The sequence below is a fragment of the Lynx canadensis genome, chromosome C2 (assembly GCF_007474595.2).
Source record: "Lynx canadensis isolate LIC74 chromosome C2, mLynCan4.pri.v2, whole genome shotgun sequence".
In the NCBI taxonomy this organism is placed as follows: domain Eukaryota; kingdom Metazoa; phylum Chordata; class Mammalia; order Carnivora; family Felidae; genus Lynx; species Lynx canadensis.
Window position 1 is genome coordinate 75,602,561 of NC_044311.2, and position 21,486 is coordinate 75,624,046.

At 36.6% G+C, this 21,486-nt stretch overlaps 1 protein-coding gene across 4 annotated transcripts in view; it reads left to right on the top strand.

Moving 5' to 3' along the window:
• Window positions 1-21,486, top strand: part of YEATS2 (YEATS domain containing 2) — a 117,497-nt gene that overhangs the window by 41,327 nt on the left and 54,684 nt on the right. For all 4 annotated transcript variants that reach the window (XM_030329024.1, XM_030329023.1, XM_030329021.1 and 1 more), the window contains exons 7-10: window positions 4,954-5,115; window positions 9,991-10,102; window positions 15,827-15,871; window positions 18,576-18,756. In XM_030329024.1, coding sequence (XP_030184884.1) covers window positions 4,954-5,115; window positions 9,991-10,102; window positions 15,827-15,871; window positions 18,576-18,756 — 500 coding nt within the window. The remainder of the gene's footprint in view (window positions 1-4,953; window positions 5,116-9,990; window positions 10,103-15,826; window positions 15,872-18,575; window positions 18,757-21,486) is intronic.

Sequence of the window (21,486 nt, forward strand, 5' to 3'; positions counted from 1 at the left end):
CATGGGGATGAAAAGTACAGTGTAGGGAATGTAGTCAGTGGTATTGTAATAGTGTTGTATGATGACAGATGTAGTGAGCATAGCCTAATGTATAGAGGTGTTGAATCACTCACTGTGTAGTATACTGAAACTAATGTAACATGTCAGCTATACTTCAATAAAAAAAATGGTCTCAGCCTTATTGACCTATAATTGACAAAATTATATTTAAAGTGTACATTATAATTTGATATAAGTATACATTTTGAAGGGATTCCTGCCATCAAGTTAATTAACATATCCATTATCACCTCATGTTTACTTTTTAAATTTTTTTAGCATTTATTTTTGAGAGAGGGAGAGCAAGTGTGAGTGGGGGCTGAGCAGAGAGAGGGAGAGAGAGGATCCGAACACAGAGCCCAACGTGGGTCTCAAACTCACAACTATGAGATCATGAACTGAAATCAAGAGTTGGCTGCTTAACCGACTGAGCCACCCAGGTTTAAGATTTTATTTTTAATCTCTACACCCAATGTGGGGCTTGAACTCACAACCTCAAAGAGTCACATGCTCCAGTGACTGAGCCAGCCAGGCGCCCCATCACCTCACATATCTTTTTTTTTTTGGGAGTGTGAGAACATTTAAGTTCTTTTCGCTCAGCAAATTCTATAATGTTATCTACTGTAGTTATCATGTTATACATTAGATCTTCAGATCTTATTCATCTCAAAGCTGAAAGTTTGTACCCTTTTACCAAACTTTCTGTATTTCCTCTACCACTAGCCTCTGGTAACCATATTTCTGTTCTGTTTTCACGAGCTTGACTTTTTTAGATTTCATGTATAAGTGATACTGTGTAGTATTTGTCTTTCTCCATGTTAGTATTTGTTTGGCTTATTTCACTTAGCATAATGCCCTCCAGATCCATCCATGTTCTCACAAATGTCAGAATTCCCTTCTTTCTCACGGCCGAATAATATTCCCTTACACACACACACACACACACACACACACACACAGTTGACCCTTTAGCATTCTTGAGCAATGTGAGGGTTAGGGGCATCAACCTCCCATACAGACGAAAATGCACATAAAACTTTTCACTCCTCAAAAGTAACTACTAGTAGACTGCCGTTGCCTGGAAGCCTTATCGGTGACATAAACGATTGATTAGCACATATCTTGCATGTGACGAGTAATAGAGAAATAAAATAGAGAAAAGAAAATATTAAGAAAATCGTAAAGGGGTGCCTGGCTGGCTCAGTCAGTAGAACATGAGATTCTTGATCTCAGGGTCATGAGTTTAATCCTCATGTTGGATGTAGAGCTTACTTTAAGAGAAAAAATAAAAAGTCATAAGAGAAAATACACTTACGGTATTGTAAAAAAATGACATGTAAGTGGACCTGCACAGTTCAAAGCCATGTTGTGCAAGGATTAACTGTATGTATATGTGTATACATCTTTGTCCATTCACATCTTTATTCAATCATATGTTAACGGACATGTATGTTTCCATATCTTGGCTATTGTAAATAATGCTGCTGTGAACATGGGAATGCAAAGAGCACTTTGATAACCCATTTTCATTGTCTTTGCATATATACACAGCAATGTGGCAGTTTTTTTAATTTTTTTGAGGAACCTTCATATTGTTTTCCATAGTAGCTATACCAATTTATGTTCCCACCAATAATGCACAAGGATTCCCTTTTCTCCATGTTCTTGCTAACACTTGCTATCTCATATTTTTGATGATAGCCATTCTAACAGGTATAAGGTGATAACTCATTTTAATGTGCATTTTTCTCATGATTAGTGATGTTGACCACCTGTTTATGTACCTGTTGACCATTTGTATGTTTTGTTTGGAAAAACGTGTATTTAGTTCCTCTGCCCATTTTTAAATAGATTTTTATGACTTCTTTTTTCTATTCAATTGTGTGTGAGTTCTTTATATATTTTCAGTATTAACCTTTTGTCAGATAAATGATTTGCAAATATTGTTTCTCATTCCTCATTTGCCTTTTCATTTTGCTGGTGGTGTCCTTTCCTGTGCAGAAACTTTATAGTTTGCTGTAGCCCCACTTGTTTATTCGCTTTTGTTGCCTTTGCTTTCAGCGTCAAATCCAAAAAATCATTTCCCAGACCTGTCATGGAGCTTGCCCCTGTAACCTTTCTTCTTACCCTTAAAAGTTTTCTTCTAGGAGTTTTATGGTTTCAGGTCTTTTTTTTTTTTTTTAAATGGTTTCAGGTCCTAAATTTAAGTCATACATCTGTTTTGAGTTGATTTTTATATGTGGTATAAGATAGGGGTCTAGTTTCATTCTTTTGTATGTAGTTGTCCCGTTTTCCCGACACCATTTATTAAAGAGACTGTCCTTTCCCTATTGTATACCTTAGCACCTTTGTCATAAATTAATTGACCATATATGCATGGGCTTATTTCTGTGCTCTCTTCTAGTCCATTTATCTATGTGTCTGTTTTTATGCCAAACCATAGCGTTTTATTACTATAACTTTTTAATATAGTTTGAAACCGGGAAGTATGATGCCTTCTTTTTTTTTTTTTTTTTTAATCAGAAAAGAGACTATTTGGGGGTCTTTTATGATTCCATACAGATTTTAGGATTGTTTTTTCTATTTCTGTGAAGAATACTGTTGGGATTTTGATAGAGATTTCATTGAATCTGTAAGATTGCTTTGGGTAGTATGAACATTTTAACAATATTCTTCCAGTCCATGTTCATAGAGTATCTTTTTATTTATTTGTCTTCAGTTTTTTTTCATCAGTGTCTTACAGTTTTCAGTGTACAGGCCTTTCATCTTAGTTAAATTTATTGCTAAGTATTTTATTGTTTTTGATGCAATTATAAATGGGATTATTTTCTTCATTCTCTTATAGTTTGTTGTTAGTGTATAGAAACACAATTGACTTTCTATGTCGACTTTATATCCTACAAACTTACTGAATTTATTAGTTTTAACAGTTTTTAGGTGGAGTCTTTAGGGTTTTCTGTATTTAATATCCCATTCAGATGGAGACAGTTTTACTTCTTCTTTTGCAGTCTGAATACTTTTTATTTCTTTTTCTTGCCTAATTGCTCTGGCTAGAACTTCCAGTACTATGTTGAATAAAAGTTGTGAGAGTAGGTATCTTTGTCTTGTCCTTGATTTTAGTTAGAGTAAGAGCTTTTAATTTTTCACCATTGTGATGTTAGCTATGGGCTTGTCATATATGGCCTTTATTGGAGGTATGTCCCCTCTATACCCAGTTTGTTGAGAGTTTTTTCAAGAATAGCTGTTGAATTTTGTCAAGTGCTTCCTCTGCATCAGTTGAGATGATCATAGGATTTTTATCTTTCATTTTGTTAATGTAGTATATCACACTGATTGATCTGCAGATGTTGCATCCCTGGAATAAATACCACTTGATCATGGTGTATGATCTTTTAATGTACTGTTGAATTCTGTTTGCTAATATTTTGTTCAGGATGTTTTCATCTATGTTTATCAGGGATATTGGCCTGTAATTTCTTGCAGTGTTGTCTGTGTTTGGTATCAGGGTAATGCTAACTTTGTAAAATGAATTTGTAAGCGTCCCCTCTTCTTGTATTTTTTTGGAAAAGTTTGAGAAGGATTGGTGTCAATTCTTCAAATATTTGGTAGAAGTCACCCTTTAAGTCATCTGATCCTGGAAATTTCTTTGTTGGGAGGTTTCTGATTACTGATTTCAGTCTCCTTACTAGTAATTGTTTTATTCAGATTTTCTATTTCTTTATGATTCAGTCTTGGTAGCATGTATGTTTCTAGGAATTTATCCATTTCTTCTAGGTTGTCCAGTTTGTTGGTATTTAATTGTTCATAGTTTTTTTTAAAAAAACATTTTGTTTTTAAGATTTTATTAAAAAAATTTTTTTAATGTTTATTTTTGAGAGAGAGAGAGAGACACAAAGTACAAGTGGGGGAGGGGCAGAGAGAGAATGAGACACAGAATTCGAAGCAGGCTCCAGGCTCTGAGCTGTCAGCACAGAGCCCAATGTGGGGCTTGAACTGACAAGCCGTGATCTCATGACCTGAGCCAAAGTTGGACCAACCTACCGAGCCACCCAGGCGTGCCCCTTAAGATTTTATTTTTAAATAATTTCTACATGCAATGTGGGGCTCAAACTCACAACCCCAAGATCAAGAGTTGTATGCTCTACCAACTGAGCCAGCCAGGTGCCCATATAGTTGTTCATAGTTTTATGATCCTTTGTATTTGTGTGGTATTAGTTGTTTGTTTGTTTTTTTTTAAGTTTATTTTTTTGAGAGAGCTCACAAGCAGGGGAGAGCCAGAGAGAGAATCCCAAGCAGGTTCCACACTGCCAGCACAGAGCCCGACATGGGACTCAAACTCACGAACTGTGAGATCGTGACCTTAGCAAAACCAAGAGTCAGACACTTAACTGACTGAGCCATCCACGAGCTGTGTGCTATTAGTTGTAACATCTCCTCTTTATTTATAATTTTATTTGAGTCCTTTCTCTTTTTTCTTGGTAAGTCTAGCCAAAGGTTTGTCTATTTTGTTTACCTTTAAAAAAAAAATAGCTCTTTTTGTCTCCATTTCTTCTGTTTCCCCTCTCATCTTTATTATTTCCTTCTTTCTATTAACTTTGGGCTTTGTTCATTCTTTTGAGATCTTTCTTAAGTAGGCATTTATTGCTATAAATATCCTTCTTAAAACCTGCTGTATCCCTTAGGTTTTGATATGTTGTATTTCCATTTTCAGTTAAGATATTTTTTGATTTCTCTTGGATTTCTTCTTTGACTCATTGATTGTTCAGTAGCATGTTCTTTAATCTCCATATATTTGTGAATTCCCAGTTGTTTTCTTATAATTGATTTTTAATCTTGTTTTAAGTAGGAGTTAAATGTTTTGCTAGGTTTTTGAAGGAAAAAAGAGTTCAGGCTTCTTTCTTTTTTCTCCTCCAGGTACATACCTCCTGATAAGAGAGAAGAAAATGACCAGTCAACCCACAAGTGGATGGTATATGTCCGAGGGTCTCGTAGAGAACCCAGCATTAATCATTTTGTCAAGAAAGTTTGGTTCTTTCTTCATCCCAGCTATAAACCAAATGACCTTGTGGAAGTTAGGTAAGCACAATTAAGTTATTTAATTTAGGAAGTACAGATTTACTGATGTGGAAGAAGAGTGTTTTTACTTGAGAAAATTCCCTTTAATTATTATTAATAATTTACTTAGTTTTGGCTTTTAGTCACAATGTAGTTTTAATTGTGGTTCCTTCATGCAGATTATTGTCTCTCTGTAAAAGCACTATTTCCTCCTGTCAGAATTACATTAGTGGATTCTCCTCCCTTCTGGAAATAGCTGAACTTATTTATGTAGATACAGATGAAATGTAAAAGTTTCCTGTTTTTTATATCAGAATATAATAGAATTAAACATAGGATTCTAACATTACAGAAATATTTAATTTTCAAAGTTCCCATGATTTCAGCCTCTCAGAAGTAACCCCAGTGATATTTTTCCTACATATATTAACCTAGTACAGTTTGTTATTGTTGGTATTATTATTTCACGAAGATGGATTGATTTTATATATATGCTATTCTGAAATTTGTTTCATTTAAGTATTCTTTACATCTTTATGTGATGTTGCATATCACATATACATTCATTGTGTGAATGTATTGTAGAAGTGGTTTTGGTTTATTATCAGTGTAATTTATATCCTTATCTCTCTTCAGAACTTCTCTCCACTCCTGACTCTTAAACAGAACATGGCTGGGGCGCCTGGGTGGCTCAATCCATTGGGCATCCAACTACGGCTCAGGTCATGACCTCACAGTTCAGGAGTTCAAGCCCCGCATCAGGCTCTGTGCTGACAGCTCGGAGCCTGGAGCCTGCTTCGGATTCTGTGTCTCCCTCTCTACCTGCCCCTCTCCCCGCTTGCTCTCTGTCTCTCAAAAAAAAATTAAAATAAATAAATAAAATAGAACATGGCTCTCTCCTAAGAACACTGCTTCTGAGAACAACTTTCAAACAACAGTTGTTTTTTCTCTCTTATACCATGTACCGTTAGGTCCAGGGGTGGGGTGTGTGTCTTTCTTGCACATATTCGTGGCTTCTAGATCATCTTTTCCCCTTTTCTGCCTAAAAGCCCTCAGCTCCTTTGGAGCATTGTATCGTCCTCCTTGTTGCAGACATCTACTAATTTCCCAGTTACTCCCCTCTTTCAAAGACAGTTTTAGCCAGTGTCCTGATGTTTCCTGTTGATGTCATTCTCAAGGACTTTGACGTGGAAGTAGACAGTTCACCCAGAACCCTAATTTCTAAATTCATTGATTTCCTCACTTTTTAAATGAGGTTATTATGATACTGGTATACTGTTGAATATAGGCTGAGTAAGGAGAGAAGGAAATTATATAAAGAGCAGTGAGAGGTAGTGAAAATTGGTATGGGTAAGAAGTGGAATTCCCAGTGGGTTCAAAGAATAGTTGGATTAGGAATGGAGCTGGAAAGATAGGAATTGATAGATGGTCAGAAGGGAAAATACTTGGAAATGGGATTTTTATTTTCTTCATATGAATGATAGTTGTCCCAGTATCAATAATCCATCTTTTCCTTACATTTTTTAAAGATTTTATTATTTTTAAAAAGTTTATTTTGAGAGAGAGCAAGAACACGAGTGGGGGAGGGGCAGGGAGAGGAAGAATCCCAAACAGACTCCACGTTGTCAGCGCAGAGCCCGATGCAGGGCTCAATCCCATGGATTGTGAGATCACAACCTGACCCAAAATCAGGAGTCGGACATTTAACCGACTGAGCCACCCAGGCACCCCAGCATGTATCCTAGATTTAATTGTAACTCTTCATGTTCTTTACATGGATCTTAAGATGTTTTTCACATCAGGTGTCTAAAGTAATTTGATGAGTATAGGGGAGACTCTTGGGGTTAATCTTCCCTGTAGCTCATAAGCAAATGTGTGTTTCTCATGTACTCTGAATTTCCTCATCACAGTACATTACTTGTAGATTCTGCTAAGAAGCATCTTTTTGACATTTGGTTCAGTTACCACGACCATCCTTAGCCAGCTTCCTAAAGGCTCTGATAGTAAACTTTGCTTTTAGGTACAAGATAGTCACTAAATGCATTCTAGGTCCAGGACTTGATGCAGGGATTGCAAAGATGAAGAACACATGATTCCTTCCTTTGAGAAGTTTAGTAGAGTATTCTGGTCCTAGTACATGAGTGACTAAACTTTGTTGTATCTGTTTCATTTAGCTTTAATATAGGAGCCCTCTAGAACTACACTGTCTAGTATTATGACGCACATAAGTAATTTAAAATTTTCTAATTGCCACATTGAAAAGTAAAAACCAAAAAAGTGAAACCAGGTCATTTCACATGGTAATTCAGTCTTAGGCTGTTTTATTAGAGGTAAAGCAGACTTGATCTACCCTGCATTCTGACAATATCTAGCCATGGTATTATGCCTCTGGGAGGAGAGTCGTCTGAACAGTAAGGAGATCTCACACCACAGGGATGTGGACAACTAGTGGTTAAAGTGTGGGCCCTGGAGTTTGTTGCCTGAGTTTGAATCTCAGCTCTACTGCATATTTGCTGTGTGACCTTGGGAAACTTAGTTATTCAACCTTACTGTGTCTCAGAAGGGACATTTCGTAGTGTGGTTGTGAAGATTAGATAAGTAAATAGATACGAAGGGCTTAAAACAGTGATTGGGTCATAGTAAATATTTAAGTGTCTGCTGCTGTTGCAGGGAATAGAATGTGTTCATCTTAAAAAGAGAAACTTAGGGGATGTTTTAGGTTTTTTGAAGGTCATGTGGAGGAAGAATTTGTGATTGCAAAAGGCATATAGTAGATCTAACATGTAGGAGAAAGGTGAAATATTTTTGTAATGGAACTGTTCAGAAATGTGGTAGAGAATCTCATTAAGTAATGAGTTTTAGGTCACTAGAAGTGACCTTGGAAGACTGGTTGACCATTTGAATTAATTACTTGGATAAGGAGTTGTACTCCATGCTGTATATATCTAGTAAAGCCATTTTTTTTTTTTTAACCCAGTATTCTGTGAGTTTTCATTCTTGGTCATTGGTACATTTCACCTTCTGTGAGGAATCCAGAAATAAAAAAGTCTGTTTGAGGGAAGCAGTCTTTCTGTGTGTGAGATACGTGTATCTTTTGAAGTTTAACATTTCTATAGGTGATGTCTGTTGGTAAGTCTTATGTTCCTTTTTTTGCTTCCAAAAATATGGTTAGGGAGAAATTTCCTGTTAAAAGCGTTGTTCCTTTTTCCTGGCCTCTATGCTGTTTGTCTGTCTTCTCTGGCAGCAGTCCTTCCTGTTCATTCATGAGAGTTTAGACAATGTACATAAATTGAGGAACACCGCTAATTTGCAATATCCGTTGTAAGAGAAATTCAGCATACAAACAATATAATTGATGTATTGAAAAATGAATTTAGGCTATCTACTTAGCTTTAATGGAATTTAAATGACCAAACATGTCATCAATAAAACTTTAATTATTATTCTTACATTCACCATGCCTTGGCCCCACTTCATCCCTTTTCAAATTACCGTATCAAGTCAATCTTCTAATTTGACCCTAAACTTAAAAAAAAAATTTTTTTTAATGTTTTATTTTTTATATTTGAGAGAGAGACAGACAGTGAGTAGGGGAGGGGCAGAGAGACAGAGACAGAATCTGAAGCAGGCTCCAAGCTGTCAGCACAGAGCCCGACGTAGGGCTCAAACACACGAACCACGAGATAATGACCTGAGCTGAAGTTGGATGCTTAACCGACTGAACCACCCAGACGCCCTGACCGTAAACTTTTTAATTTCTGTCTGGACCTATACCAACATCATAGCTACTTTACTTACTATAACTCACCTGGTGTTCAACTGGTTTCTCCCACCCAGGACACTCTAGTTTTCTTTCTCTCTGTTTTATAACATAGCTATTGCTTTTTCTCCCTTCCATCCTACTCTCGTACTCGTGGATTTTTCCTGACTTGAGCTTTCCTGGTAGCCTTGTGCTTGGTAATTCACATCCGTTGTTAGACTCCTTTCAGGTTGTGTTCTTGGACTCAGTCCTTACTGAATTCATGTCTCTTCTTAGTTTTTGAAAAGCACATCCAGCTGAATGTTTCTTCCTCCCTGTCATCTTGGCATCTTCTCTCATTATAGTAATTCCAAGGTAGTGATTCATAATGAACATTTTCACTTTAAAGCATTCTCTCTCCCCTGTTAAACCATATTATTTTTGAGTACATGAAGTTCTCTCAGTTAAATTTAAAGTATTTTTATGTGGAAAATTCCAAACATATTTAAAAGTAGAGTATCTTGAGCCCTTATATACCCAGCATCAATTAATAATTTGCTAGTTGTTTTTTCACCAACTTTTTGTTTCTTTCACAAATTCTGTTTTGACTAAAAATTCTCTAATCCAGTTAACATTCACACACATTTCTCTCTATCCACTAAAATCATAATCACTGGGGAAGATCATATTGTGAACATAAGATCTTTTAAATCAGGTTAGTGGATAGTTTCAAATAAATTGTCACTTTCAGATGAGCATTTGTGATCTATTGTTTTTGCCAGAGTGGAGGAATAAATATGAGTGTCTGGGGTAAGGAACATATACCTCACAGCCTGTGTCTGTCAAGTAGCAGGCAAAGATTCTGGCTTCTAATGTATGATATCCAACAAATCACCTTGAATCACTGTCTGTGAAAATAATGATATTGGATTATATACTATAAATATCTCTATTCAGTAATTGAAAGTTTAATGTAGGTTTGAGTTCAGTTTTTCTTTTAGCATCTTAGCTAAATTCATATTGATTTAGCTTCAAATGAGGAAATGTAAATGATAGTAAGAGGCTCTGAATTTCTGACTTACCAATATGAGAAAATTTTCCTGTCTAGAATGAGAGACTGACTGTGGCTTAATGTGTTAATACCTGCTTTTCCCTAGAGAGCCTCCTTTTCACCTCACCAGAAGAGGCTGGGGCGAGTTTCCTGTCAGAGTTCAAGTTCACTTTAAAGACAGCCAGAACAAACGGATAGATATCATACATAATCTGAAGGTATTGTAACAAAACATTGTTCCCCAGAAGTGAATTACCTCCCTTTTTTTTTTTTTTTTTTTTAAATTAGAGAGTGTGAGCTGGGGGGAGGGGACAGAGGGGTGGGGGGTGGGGGAGAGAGAATATCTTAAGCAGTCCCATAACCCTGGGATCATGACCTGAGCTGAAATCAAGAGTCGGATGCTCAATCAACTGAGCCACCCAGGTACCCCTGAAGTTCCTCTTTGTGTCTGGTTACTTAAAGCAATGGGTTAGGCCTCCTGAGAGAAGTAGCTAAGGACAGTGGAAGCAGGATTAATATTTTTGATTGTGTGATGCATACTGCTACAAGACTCCTTTGTTCCCTGAAGGTTGGGGGAGCAGTTGCACTACAGCAGAATGTATGTTCTTTAAAAAGATGAACTGGTCAGAGAATCAGAAGACTTGAGTCTCTGATCAAAGCTCACTGTTACTGTGTTACCTGAGATTAAGTGACTGAAATCTTTAAAAAATCTATGGGGTGCCTAGATGGCTTGACTGATTAAGCATCCAACTTTTGATTTTGGCTCAGGTCATGATCTCCTGGTTTGTTAGATCAAGCCCCATGTCGGGCTCTGCACTGAGCATGGAGCCTGCTTGGGATTCTCTCTTTCTCTCTCTTACGCAATAAATAAACATTAAAAAAAACCTATATACTTTTTTGTAAAATGAGGCAAATAATAAGCCTGTTTATCTCATAAGGATATAGAATAGAATATGTTTATCTTGGAAGCATTAAGACAGGAGTGACCATATTTTAGAAAGTTGAAAGTACTGTACAAAGTTGTAATTCTTTTGTATTTTAAGAAATCCCTTATTAATATATCCACATGGTTTATTATGCAGCCATTTTAAGTTATATATTATGATGTGTTTTCTATACCTGGGGAAAAACTACCAACTATGGCAAGTGAAAAGTACAGGGTATAATATGTATGTATAGTATGAAGTCAACTGTGATTTTAAATAGGTGGAAAAAACACAAAAGAAATATACCAAAATGTTGGAGTAATTGTAGTATGACATTGTGGGCAATTTCTCCTGCCCTTATTTTCTATTTTTTGTTTTTGTCTTTTTCTAATTTTATATAATAAGCATGTTTAACTTTTATGATTGGAAGACCATTTTTTAAAATGTTTTCCTAGTTCCTCTATGTAGTCTCATGTAGATTTTCTCTACATAAGATAAAATTCTAATATTAAACTTCTCCCAAAGCACCCTTACTTTGTGGTTTACCACATTATTCCCATTACTGGCTCCCAAAATTGAACTAAATGAATGTCGGTACATCTGCAGAATTCCCTTTGTTCTACAAATACAACTTTTTCTTTCTTTCTTTCTTTTTTTAATGCTTGTTTATTTTTGAGAGCAAGAGAGAGTGTGAGCTGGGGAGGGGCAGAGAGAGAGGGAGACACAGAATCTGAAGCAGCTCCAGGCTTCAAGCTGTCAGCACAGAGCCTAATGTGGGGCTTAAACTCACAAACTGTGAGATGAGATCATGACCAGAGCCAAAGTTGGACACTTAACTGGCTGAGCCACCCAAGTGCCTTACAAATACAACTTTTTCAACCTTAAGGCTAAAATTTGCTCTCCACTGGTGACAGCACTGTTAAACTTTGTGTTTAAGTTATATCTGAGAGATTACTATAAGATTAGATTGCATTATAACCTAGCAGAAGAACTGGAATGGAATCAAGCACATACAGCCACTTTGTTCAGAGGGGCAAGATATGGTCCCACTTAATTAGAGGAAGGTCTAAAATAGTTGCTTTCCTTTTATCTTATTTTAAGCACTGCACATACTAATCTTACATTGCACTGGGCCCAGCCCAAATTTCTAAAATATAAGGAATTATTTACATAGTTCTTATACTATTATATTGTCCATATCACTTAGAGGTCCTGATGGAAGTTTGAGACACAGTTTTTGTTTTGTATTATTTTATCTTATTTTATTTTATTTTATTTTTATTTTATTTTATTTTATTTTATTTTGATGTTTTCATTTATTTAAAAAAATTTTTTTTCTTAATGTTTATTTTTGACAGAGAGAAAGAGAGATAGCGCATGAGCAGAAGAGGGGCAGAGAGAGAGGGGGGGAGACACAGAATCTGAAGCAGGCTCCAGGCTCTGAGCTGTCAGCACGGAGCTCAATGCAGGGCTCGAACTTGTGAACCATGAGATTATGACCTGGGCCAAAGTCGGATGCTCAACCGACTGAGCCACCCAGGCGCCCCAAGACACAGTGTTTTTAAAAGGACAGTATTTAAGTTTTTTTATCGGCTTTTCTGGAAAGCTTAATTTTATTATTATGTATTGATAGGCCTTCAGGCCTTAAACACTGTGTTGTGACCATGTGATCTTTGTATTGGAGTATTTTCCCTTTTATTGCTGTGTTAAATCTCAGAGCCATCTTGGATTCTCCCCTCTTTATTCTAAATATTTGTTCAGTTGCAGACTATTATTCTTTCTTCATCATCTTTCTTAGATTCTACCCTTCTCCTTTCCTGCTCTTGCCTAGGCTATTATTCTAATGTCTCCTGATTAAGTTCTTTAATTCTAGTCTGTCTCCTTTACCCTAAATCCATTCTGAGCACCATCAGATTAGTCTTCCTGAAATAGGAAAACCATTATGCTATTCCTCTCTGAGAAACCTTCATTGAATTCCCTTTACTCAAGTTCAGACTTCCCTGACTCTTCAGGGCTCCTCACATTTTGACTCAACACACTTTTTTTCCTACATTATCTCACACTAATCCCCTGCATGGACATCCTACTCCAGCCAGGTCAGTTATTCACATCCCAGAAATGCCCTGGGCCTTCTTCTCTTGTGTGTGTGTGTTTGTTTGTTTGTTTGTTTGTTTGTTTGTTTGTTTTTAATAATGCCTGTTTGAATTCTTTCCATTCTTCAAGTTCAGATTCCTATGTAACTTTTCCTGACTAAACCCATAGTGATCTCTCTGTATTTTGAAATGCTGCTGGAATGCTTAACAATCTATATTTGATACTGTAATAATTACATTATGTACTAAGTACTCAAGTATTAGAGGTATGTAAAATTTGAAGTTCCCAGAATCTATGAAATTGCCACATCCTGAATCCCTGATGAACCATCACCATGGAACACAGTAATTCCCAAAACAACCCTTTTATCCATTTTGTAAATAAACTTTTGGAAGATTCTTCCATAAATTTAACTAAAACTGTCCTAGTTTGTCCTAGTTTGATCTTATTTGTCCTAGTTTGATTTCTAGAATAGCACAGGACAGGACTTTGTGTTGTTTTATAAGAATCCTAAAAATGTTTAATGACGGCCTTCATGGCTCTTCTTAAATCCTTTCCAGGCAGAACCTATTCTTTTTTTTTCCTTAACATTTATTTATTTATTTATTTGTTTATTTATAAATTTTGTTTTTAAAGCTTATTTATTTTTGAGACAGAGACAGAGCATGAACGGGGGAGGGTCAGAGAGAGGGAGACACAGAATCGGAAACAGGCTCCAGGCTCTGAGCTGTCAGCACAGAGTCTGATGTGGGGCTCGAACTCATAGACCGTGAGATCATGACCTGAGCCGAAGTTGGCCGCTTAACTGACTGAGCCACCCAGGCGCCCCAACATTTATTTATTTTTGAGAGAGAGAGACAGAGCATGAGCAGGGGAGGGGCAGAGAGAGAGGGAGACACAGAATCCAAAGTAGGCTCCAGGCTCTAAGTTGTCAGCACAGAGTCCAACGCAGGGCTCAAACCCATGAACCACGAGATCATGACCTGAGTTGAAGTTGGACGCTTAACCAACTGAGCCACCCAGGCGCCCCCAGGCAGAACCTATTCTTATAACATTCCTTGTACACAGTGCTTTCTAGTTTCTCTTGCCATTTGGATAACAGTTCTAGGTTATCAATGTCTCTGATAAAGTATGGTCCCAAGAGTGAAACATAGGCCACTACAGATTACAGCGAGACTATTATTTCCATGCTGTGGAGAATATGAACATAAACTAAACAAAATAGGAACAAAAAAGGAACAAAAACTAAAAAAAAAAAAAAAAGAAAATGGACATAGCCTAAAATTGCCCACATCATTAAAAAGAAATTTTTTTTAATGGTTATTTTTTGAGAGTGAAAGAGAGAGAGAGCGCACAAATAGGTGAGGTCCAGAGAGAGGAAGACACAGAATCCAAAGCAGGCTCCAGGCTCTGAGCTATCAGCACAGAGCCAGATGCAGGGCTCGAACCCATGAACTATGAGATCATGAACTGAGCCGAACAAAGTTGGACGCCCCACCAACTGAGTCACCCGGGCGCCCCGCCCATCTCCTTTTAACAGTCATACTGTTGGCTAAGGTTTAAGTATTAAAATTCTAGATCTCCTCCATGGAACGAGTATGAATTCACCCTGCATTGCCTTTTTTGTTATGAAACTAGTTCTCATGACTGAGTTGTCATGTCTGTGTTGGCTGCTAAGGACCTCAGCCAGAACTTGAAATGTACTTTTTGCAAGTCTTAGAGTTTTCTGTTTACTGATTAGTAAATCATCTTTCCTTTTTACCAAACTTAATAGTTTTCCCCCATTGATCTTACTGTGTAATGTTTATATTGATAAGCTCCACAAATCCTCTTTTTTTTTTTTTTTTTTTTTTTTTGGTGAGGATGGAGGTTTGAGTGCTTTATTGCAAAAAGCAAAAATGCTGTTGAGGAACAAATTGTTTATGCTAAGCAAAAACTTTTTCTGATTTTTATCTTTTTTGAAATACAGTTGACATACAGTGTTATATTAGTTATAGGTATACAGCATAGTGATTTGACAATTCTATACGAAACTCAGTAAGTGTAGTCACTGTACAGAGTTACTACAGTATTATCAACTGTATTCCCCATGCTGTACTTTTCATCCCTGTGACTTGCATAACTGGAAGATTGTACCTCTTAATCTCCTTCACTTATTTTGCCCAACACCTTACCCCTGTCCTTTCTGGCAAACACCAGTTTGTTCTCTGTATTTGTAGGTCTGTTTCTGGTTTTTGTTTGTTCATTTGTTTTGGTTTTTAGATTCTACACATCAGTGAAATCCTATAGTATTTGTCTTTCTCTGCCTGACTTATTTCACTTAGCATAATAGCCTCTAGGTCCATCCATACTGATGCAAATGGCAAGATTTCATTCTTTTTTATTGCTAAGTAATATTTGTGTGTGTGTGTGTACAGATTATTTTTTTAAAGTGATAGTATAAATAAAATACAGGAATAAGAACTGAGCCTTTTTGTATGTAGGTGTAAATTTTGTTTATGTTACATTTTTTACATCATCTTTGTAAACACCATCTAAATGGCTATAATACTTCACAGTTGATGGTTCAGGATTTACTTAAGCATTCCTCTATAGCTGGACTTTTATGTCTCCAGTTCATGGCTATAGTAAACACCATTTTGTGTAAAACTTCCTCCATTTTTAGATAGTGCTTAGAATGTTTTTAGAAGTATATAGTTTATATTAAAGGTATAATAACTATATGGTTGAGGTTGTTTTTATTAATTTTACTCATCCCTCCAATTCAGAGGGTTTTTATCGAAGTGATGAATAGATATATTATGAAAAAATAGATCCTATGTTACGAAGACTTGTGGTGAAAGGGGTTTTAGATGAGATTGTATGCTAAGATTTATAAGTAAGCTTAGTGAAACTTTACACTCTTCTTTTCTCTTTCAATAGCTGGATAGAACTTACACTGGCCTGCAGACTCTTGGAGCAGAGACGGTAGGTTTTTCCTGCAGTATTATTTGGGAATAAGTAGAATGAAAATTGATCTTCATTTTTAACTGGAAAAAAATGAGTGCTGAATTTTTTAAAGAGTTTTTCTTCTCCCTTTTTAAATTAAAAAAAAATGATTAAAATGCACATAAAGTATCATTTTAACAATGTTTAATTGTACAATTAAGAGGTATTAAATATACTCACATTTTTGCGCATGTATTGCTATCATGCATCTCCAGAACGCTTTTCCTCTTGGAAAACTGAAACTATACCCATTTACAGTAACCATTCCCCTTTCCTTTCAACCCCTGGCAAACACCCTTCTACTTTGGGTCTCTGTGAAGTTTTGACTACTCTAGATATCATATAAGTGGAATTATGCAGTCTTCTTTTTTTTTTTTTTTTTTTTTGATTGGCACATTTTACTTAGCGAAATGTTCTCAAGGTTCATCTGTGTTGTAGCGTGCATCACAATTTTCTTCCTAAAAAAGGCTGAATAATATTCCATTGTATGTATATACGTTTTGTTTATCCAGTGATCTGTTAATGAACACTTGAGTTGCTTACATCTTTTGGTTATTTGAATAATCCTGCTAAGAACATGGGTGTATAGATATCTGTTTGAGTCTTTGCTTTCAGTTCTTTTGGGTACATACCCAAGACAGTGGAATTGCTAGATCATATGGTAGCTCTATTTTTTTTTTTTGGAAGATTTTATTTTTTAAAGAAATCTCTATACCTAGCATGGGGCTTGAACCTACAGTCCCAAGATAAGTAGCTGTACACTCCACTGACTAAGCCAGCCAGGTGCCCCATGGTAGCTCTGTTTTTAATTGTTGAGGGACAGCCACAGTCTTTCTATAGCAGCTGTACCATTTTACATTCCCACAAACAGTGCACAATGGTTCCAGTTTCTCCACCTGTTTTCCAGCACTTATTTTCTATTATTTTGATAGTGGCCAAACTAATGAGTGTGAGGTGGTATTTCGTTGTGGTTTTGATTTGCATTTTCCTAATGATTATTGATGTTGAGTATCTTTTCATGTGTTTATTGGCTGCTTGTATATGTTCTCTGGAGAAATGTCTAGTCAGATCCTTTGCCTATTTTTGAATCAGGTGTTTGGTTTTTCGTTTTTGAGTTTTAGGAGTTCTCTGTATTCTTTTTTTTTTTTTTTTTTTTTTCAACGTTTATTTATTTTTGGGACAGAGAGAGACAGAGCATGAACGGGCGAGGGGCAGAGAGAGAGGGAGACACAGAATCGGAAACAGGCTCCAGGCTCTGAGCCATCAACCCAGAGCCCGACGCGGGGCTCGAACTCACGGACCGCGAGATCGTGACCTGGCCGAAGTCGGACGCTCAACCGACTGCGCCACCCAGGCGCCCCAGGAGTTCTCTGTATTCTTGATACTAATTTCTCATCAGATCATTCTGTGTATTATTACCTATTCACTCTGTTGATCGTGTCCTTTGATGCACAGAAGTTTTTAATTTTGATGCAGTCCAGTGATTCTCTTTTTTCTTTTGTTGCCTGTGCTTTTTATATCCAAGAAGTCATTGCCAAATCCAGTGTCATGAAGCTTTGCCCTTATATTTTCTTCTAAGTGTTTTACGTTTTGGGTCTTCTGTTTGGGTCTTTGATCCATTTTGAGTTAATTTTTGTATATGGTGTGAGGTAAAGGTCTTCTTTCATTCTAATGCATGTGGATATCCAGTTTTCCCAGAACCATTTGTTGAAAAGACTGTCCTTTTCCCAGTGGTCTTGGCATTCTTGTCAAAAATAATTTGGCCATATATATGAGGTGGCATTTTATTCCAGTGGTCTATATGTCTTCTCGATGCTAGTACCACATGGTTTTGATTACTATAGTTTTGTAATAATAAGTTTTAAAGTCTGGAAATGAGACCTCCAACTTGGTTCTTCTTCCCCATGCCCTTCCTTCCACTTGTTTTGTTGTTGGTAGTGTTCATGCTATATCAGCAGTAGCCATTATAGTTAGAATTAGCCAATTAAACCTTATTCTGTTTAGGGAAATGTGCTCTGTTGTATCAAAAGATACTTATTGAGCATGTACTATATAGGAGACATTGGTCCTGGTAATGGGGATACAGAGAGATAGCTGCTGTTCTTAAAGAGTTATATTCTTGATAGTGTTGAGAATGGGAAGAAGATATAAAGATACTTATTGAGCATGTACTATATAGGAGACACTGGTCTTGGTAACGGGGATATAGAGAGATAGCTGCTGTTCTTAAAGAGTTATATTCTTGATAGTGTTGAGAATGGGAAGAAGATGTATAGTAAACAAAAGGAAATAAGTGATATAAAGAAGAGAGTAGCTGGGGGACATGGGAGTTGCTTTAGCTAGGTTGGTTAGGGAAAGCCTCTCTGAGAAGGTGACATTTGATTGAGACTTGATGAGAAAAGAGGCAGTCATACAGGGATTTGTGGGGGAAGAGTGTTCTAAGGCATAGAAACAGCAAATAGTCCCAAATTATATGATTGGTTTCACTGGGTTATTTATCTATTAAACCAAACTAGATTACATTCTGGGGTAAGTCCTTTAGTTCTTAGATTGAAATTGCCTTTGAAGTATGATTAAAAATCATTTGTTACATCTCTTAGAGTACCACGTTCTTAGACAAGCTTGGGGCTTTCTGTGACACTGATGATGGATTCATGAGTCCAATTGTTGCCTGATTGTGTAGGTAGTGGATGTTGAGCTCCACCGACATTCTCTTGGAGAAGACTCCATTTATCCTCAGTCTTCCGAGTCAGACATCTCTGATGCCCCACCATCTTTGCCTTTGACCATTCCAGCCCCAGTGAAAGCTTCCTCACCGATAAAGCAGTCACATGAGCCAGTACCTGATACTTGTGTGGAGAAAGGTAATACATTTTTCCTTATATGGAAATGAATTTTTCCTTGTACAGAGGAATCACTCTCTGGGGCATTCCTTTCTCTCATTTGCATAATATGATATTGAACTGCTTCCTTTAGAGACTGAGGAGTGTATGGAAAATAAGTTTTCCATAAATAGGCATGCTGCCTCTACCTATACAGTCCAGTTGTGAAAATAGCCAAATCCTTATTCTCAGAAAAAATTTTTTCATGAAGTTCTACATGTTTTATAGAATATAAAACTTACTAAAAGACATTAAATGTTCATTTTTTTGATGATTATAATGGTTTCTTCTGATATGTTACAGGAAGAGTTTTTGGTTGTGTGTCTAGTTGTGTGAACAAGAAACTGAATGTTAAGTATCTATTATTTAAAGTACAATGTAACAACTGACACCACAGAAATACAAAGGATTATAAGACAATATTATGAAAACTATTTATGACAACAAATTGGACACCCTAGAAGAAATGGATAAATTCCTAGAAACATAAAACCTCCCAAAACTGAATCAGGAAGAAATTGAAAATTTGAACAGACCAATTACCAGCAGTGAAATTGAATCAGTAATCAAAAAATGCCCAACGAACAAAAGTCCAGGGCTAGACAACTTCACAGGTGAATTCTACCAAACATTTAAAGAAGAGTTAATACCTATACTTCTCAAACTATTCTAAAAAATAGAGGAGGAAAGAAAGCTTCCAAATTCATTCTCTGAGGCTAACATTACCCTCACACTGAAACCAGATAGACACTACAAAAAAAGGAGAACTGCAAGTCAGTATCTCTGATGAATGTAGACACAAAAATCCTCAACAAGATATTAGCAAATCACATCCAGCAATTCATTAAAAAAATCATTCACCGTGATCAAATGGGATTCATTCCTGGGGTGCAAGTGTGGTTCAGTATTTGAAAATCAATCAGTATGATACATCACATCAACAACAGAAAGGATAAAAACCGTTATCATTTCAATAGTTGCAGAAAAAGCTTTTGACAAAATACATCATTCTTGATAGAAACCTTCAACAGAGTAGGTCTAGAGGAAACATACCTCAACATAATAAAGGCCATATATGAAAAAACCCACAGCTAACATCCTACTCAATTCCCCTAAGGTCAGAAACGAGAAAAGGATGTTCACTCTCACCACTTTTATTCAACATGGTACTAAAAGTCCTTGCCACAGCAATCAGACAAGACAAACAAATCAAAGGCATCCAAATTGGTAAGGAAGAAGTAAAACTATCACTGTTTGCAGATGACATGATACTGTATATAAAAAACCCAAAGACTCCACCAAAAAACTACTAGAACTGATAAATGAATTCAGTAAGGTCGCAAGGTACAAAATCAATATACAGAAATCTGTTAACATTTCTATACACTAACAATAATAATAATAAGCAGAAAGAGAAATCAAGGAAACAGTCCCATTTACAATCATATTAAAAGAATAAAATACCTAGGAATAAACTTAAGGAAGTGAAAGATCTATATTCTGAAAACTGTAAAACATTGATGAAAGAAATTGAAGATGACACAAGCAAATGGAAAGATACTTGATACTCATGGATGGAAGAATAAATATGTTAATGTGTCCAGACTGCCCGAAGCAATTTAATGCAATCCTGATGAAAATACCAACAGCATTTTTCATAGAACTAGAACAAACCCCAAATTTGTATGGAACTATAAAAGACCCCCAAAGAGCCAAAGCAGTCTTGAATAAAACAGGTGGTGTCACAGTCTCAGATTTCAAGATCTGTTACAAAGGTGTAATAATCAAAACACTATGGTACTGGGACAACAGCAGACACATAGATGAATGGAACACAATAGAAAACCCAGAAATAAACCCATGCTTATATTGTCAATTAGTTTTTGACAAAGGAGGCAAGACTATGCATTGGGAAAAAGACAGTCTCTTCAACAAATGGTGTTGGGAAAACTGGACAGCAGCATATAAAAGAATGAAACAGGACCACTTTCTTTCACTATACACAAAAACTCAAAATGGACTAAGGGCCTAAAATGTGAGACCTGAAACCATAAAAATCGTAGAAGAGAGCCCAGGCAGTAATTTCTCTGACACCTGCAGTAGCAACATTTTTCTAGATATGTCTCCTGAGGCAAGAGAAACAAAAACAAAATAAACTGTTGGGACTACATCCATATAAGAGCTTCTGCACAACAAAGGAAACCATCAACAAAACCAAAAGACAACCTAGTGAATGGAAGAAGATATCTGAAAATGACCTATCAGATAAAGGGTTAGTATCCAAAATGTATGAAGAACTGATACAACTCAAAAAAAGAAATAATTGAGGTAAAAAAATGGGCAGAAGACATGAATAGACATTTCTCCAAAGAAGACATACAGTTGGCCAACAGACACATGAAAAGATGCTCAACATCACCCATCATCAGGGAAGTGCAAATCACAATCACAAGGAGATATCACCTCACACTGGTCAGAATGGCTAAAATCAACAATGCAAGAAACAGCAAGTGTTGGCAAGGATGTAGAGAAAAGAGAACCCTTGTGCACTGTTGGGGGGAATGCAGACTTGTGCAGCCACTGTGGAAAGAACAGTATGAACGTTCCTTAAAAAATTAAAAAATAGAGGGGCGCCTGGGTGGCGCAGTCGGTTAAGCGTCCGACTTCAGCCAGGTCACGATCTCGCGGTCCGTGAGTTCGAGCCCCGCGTCG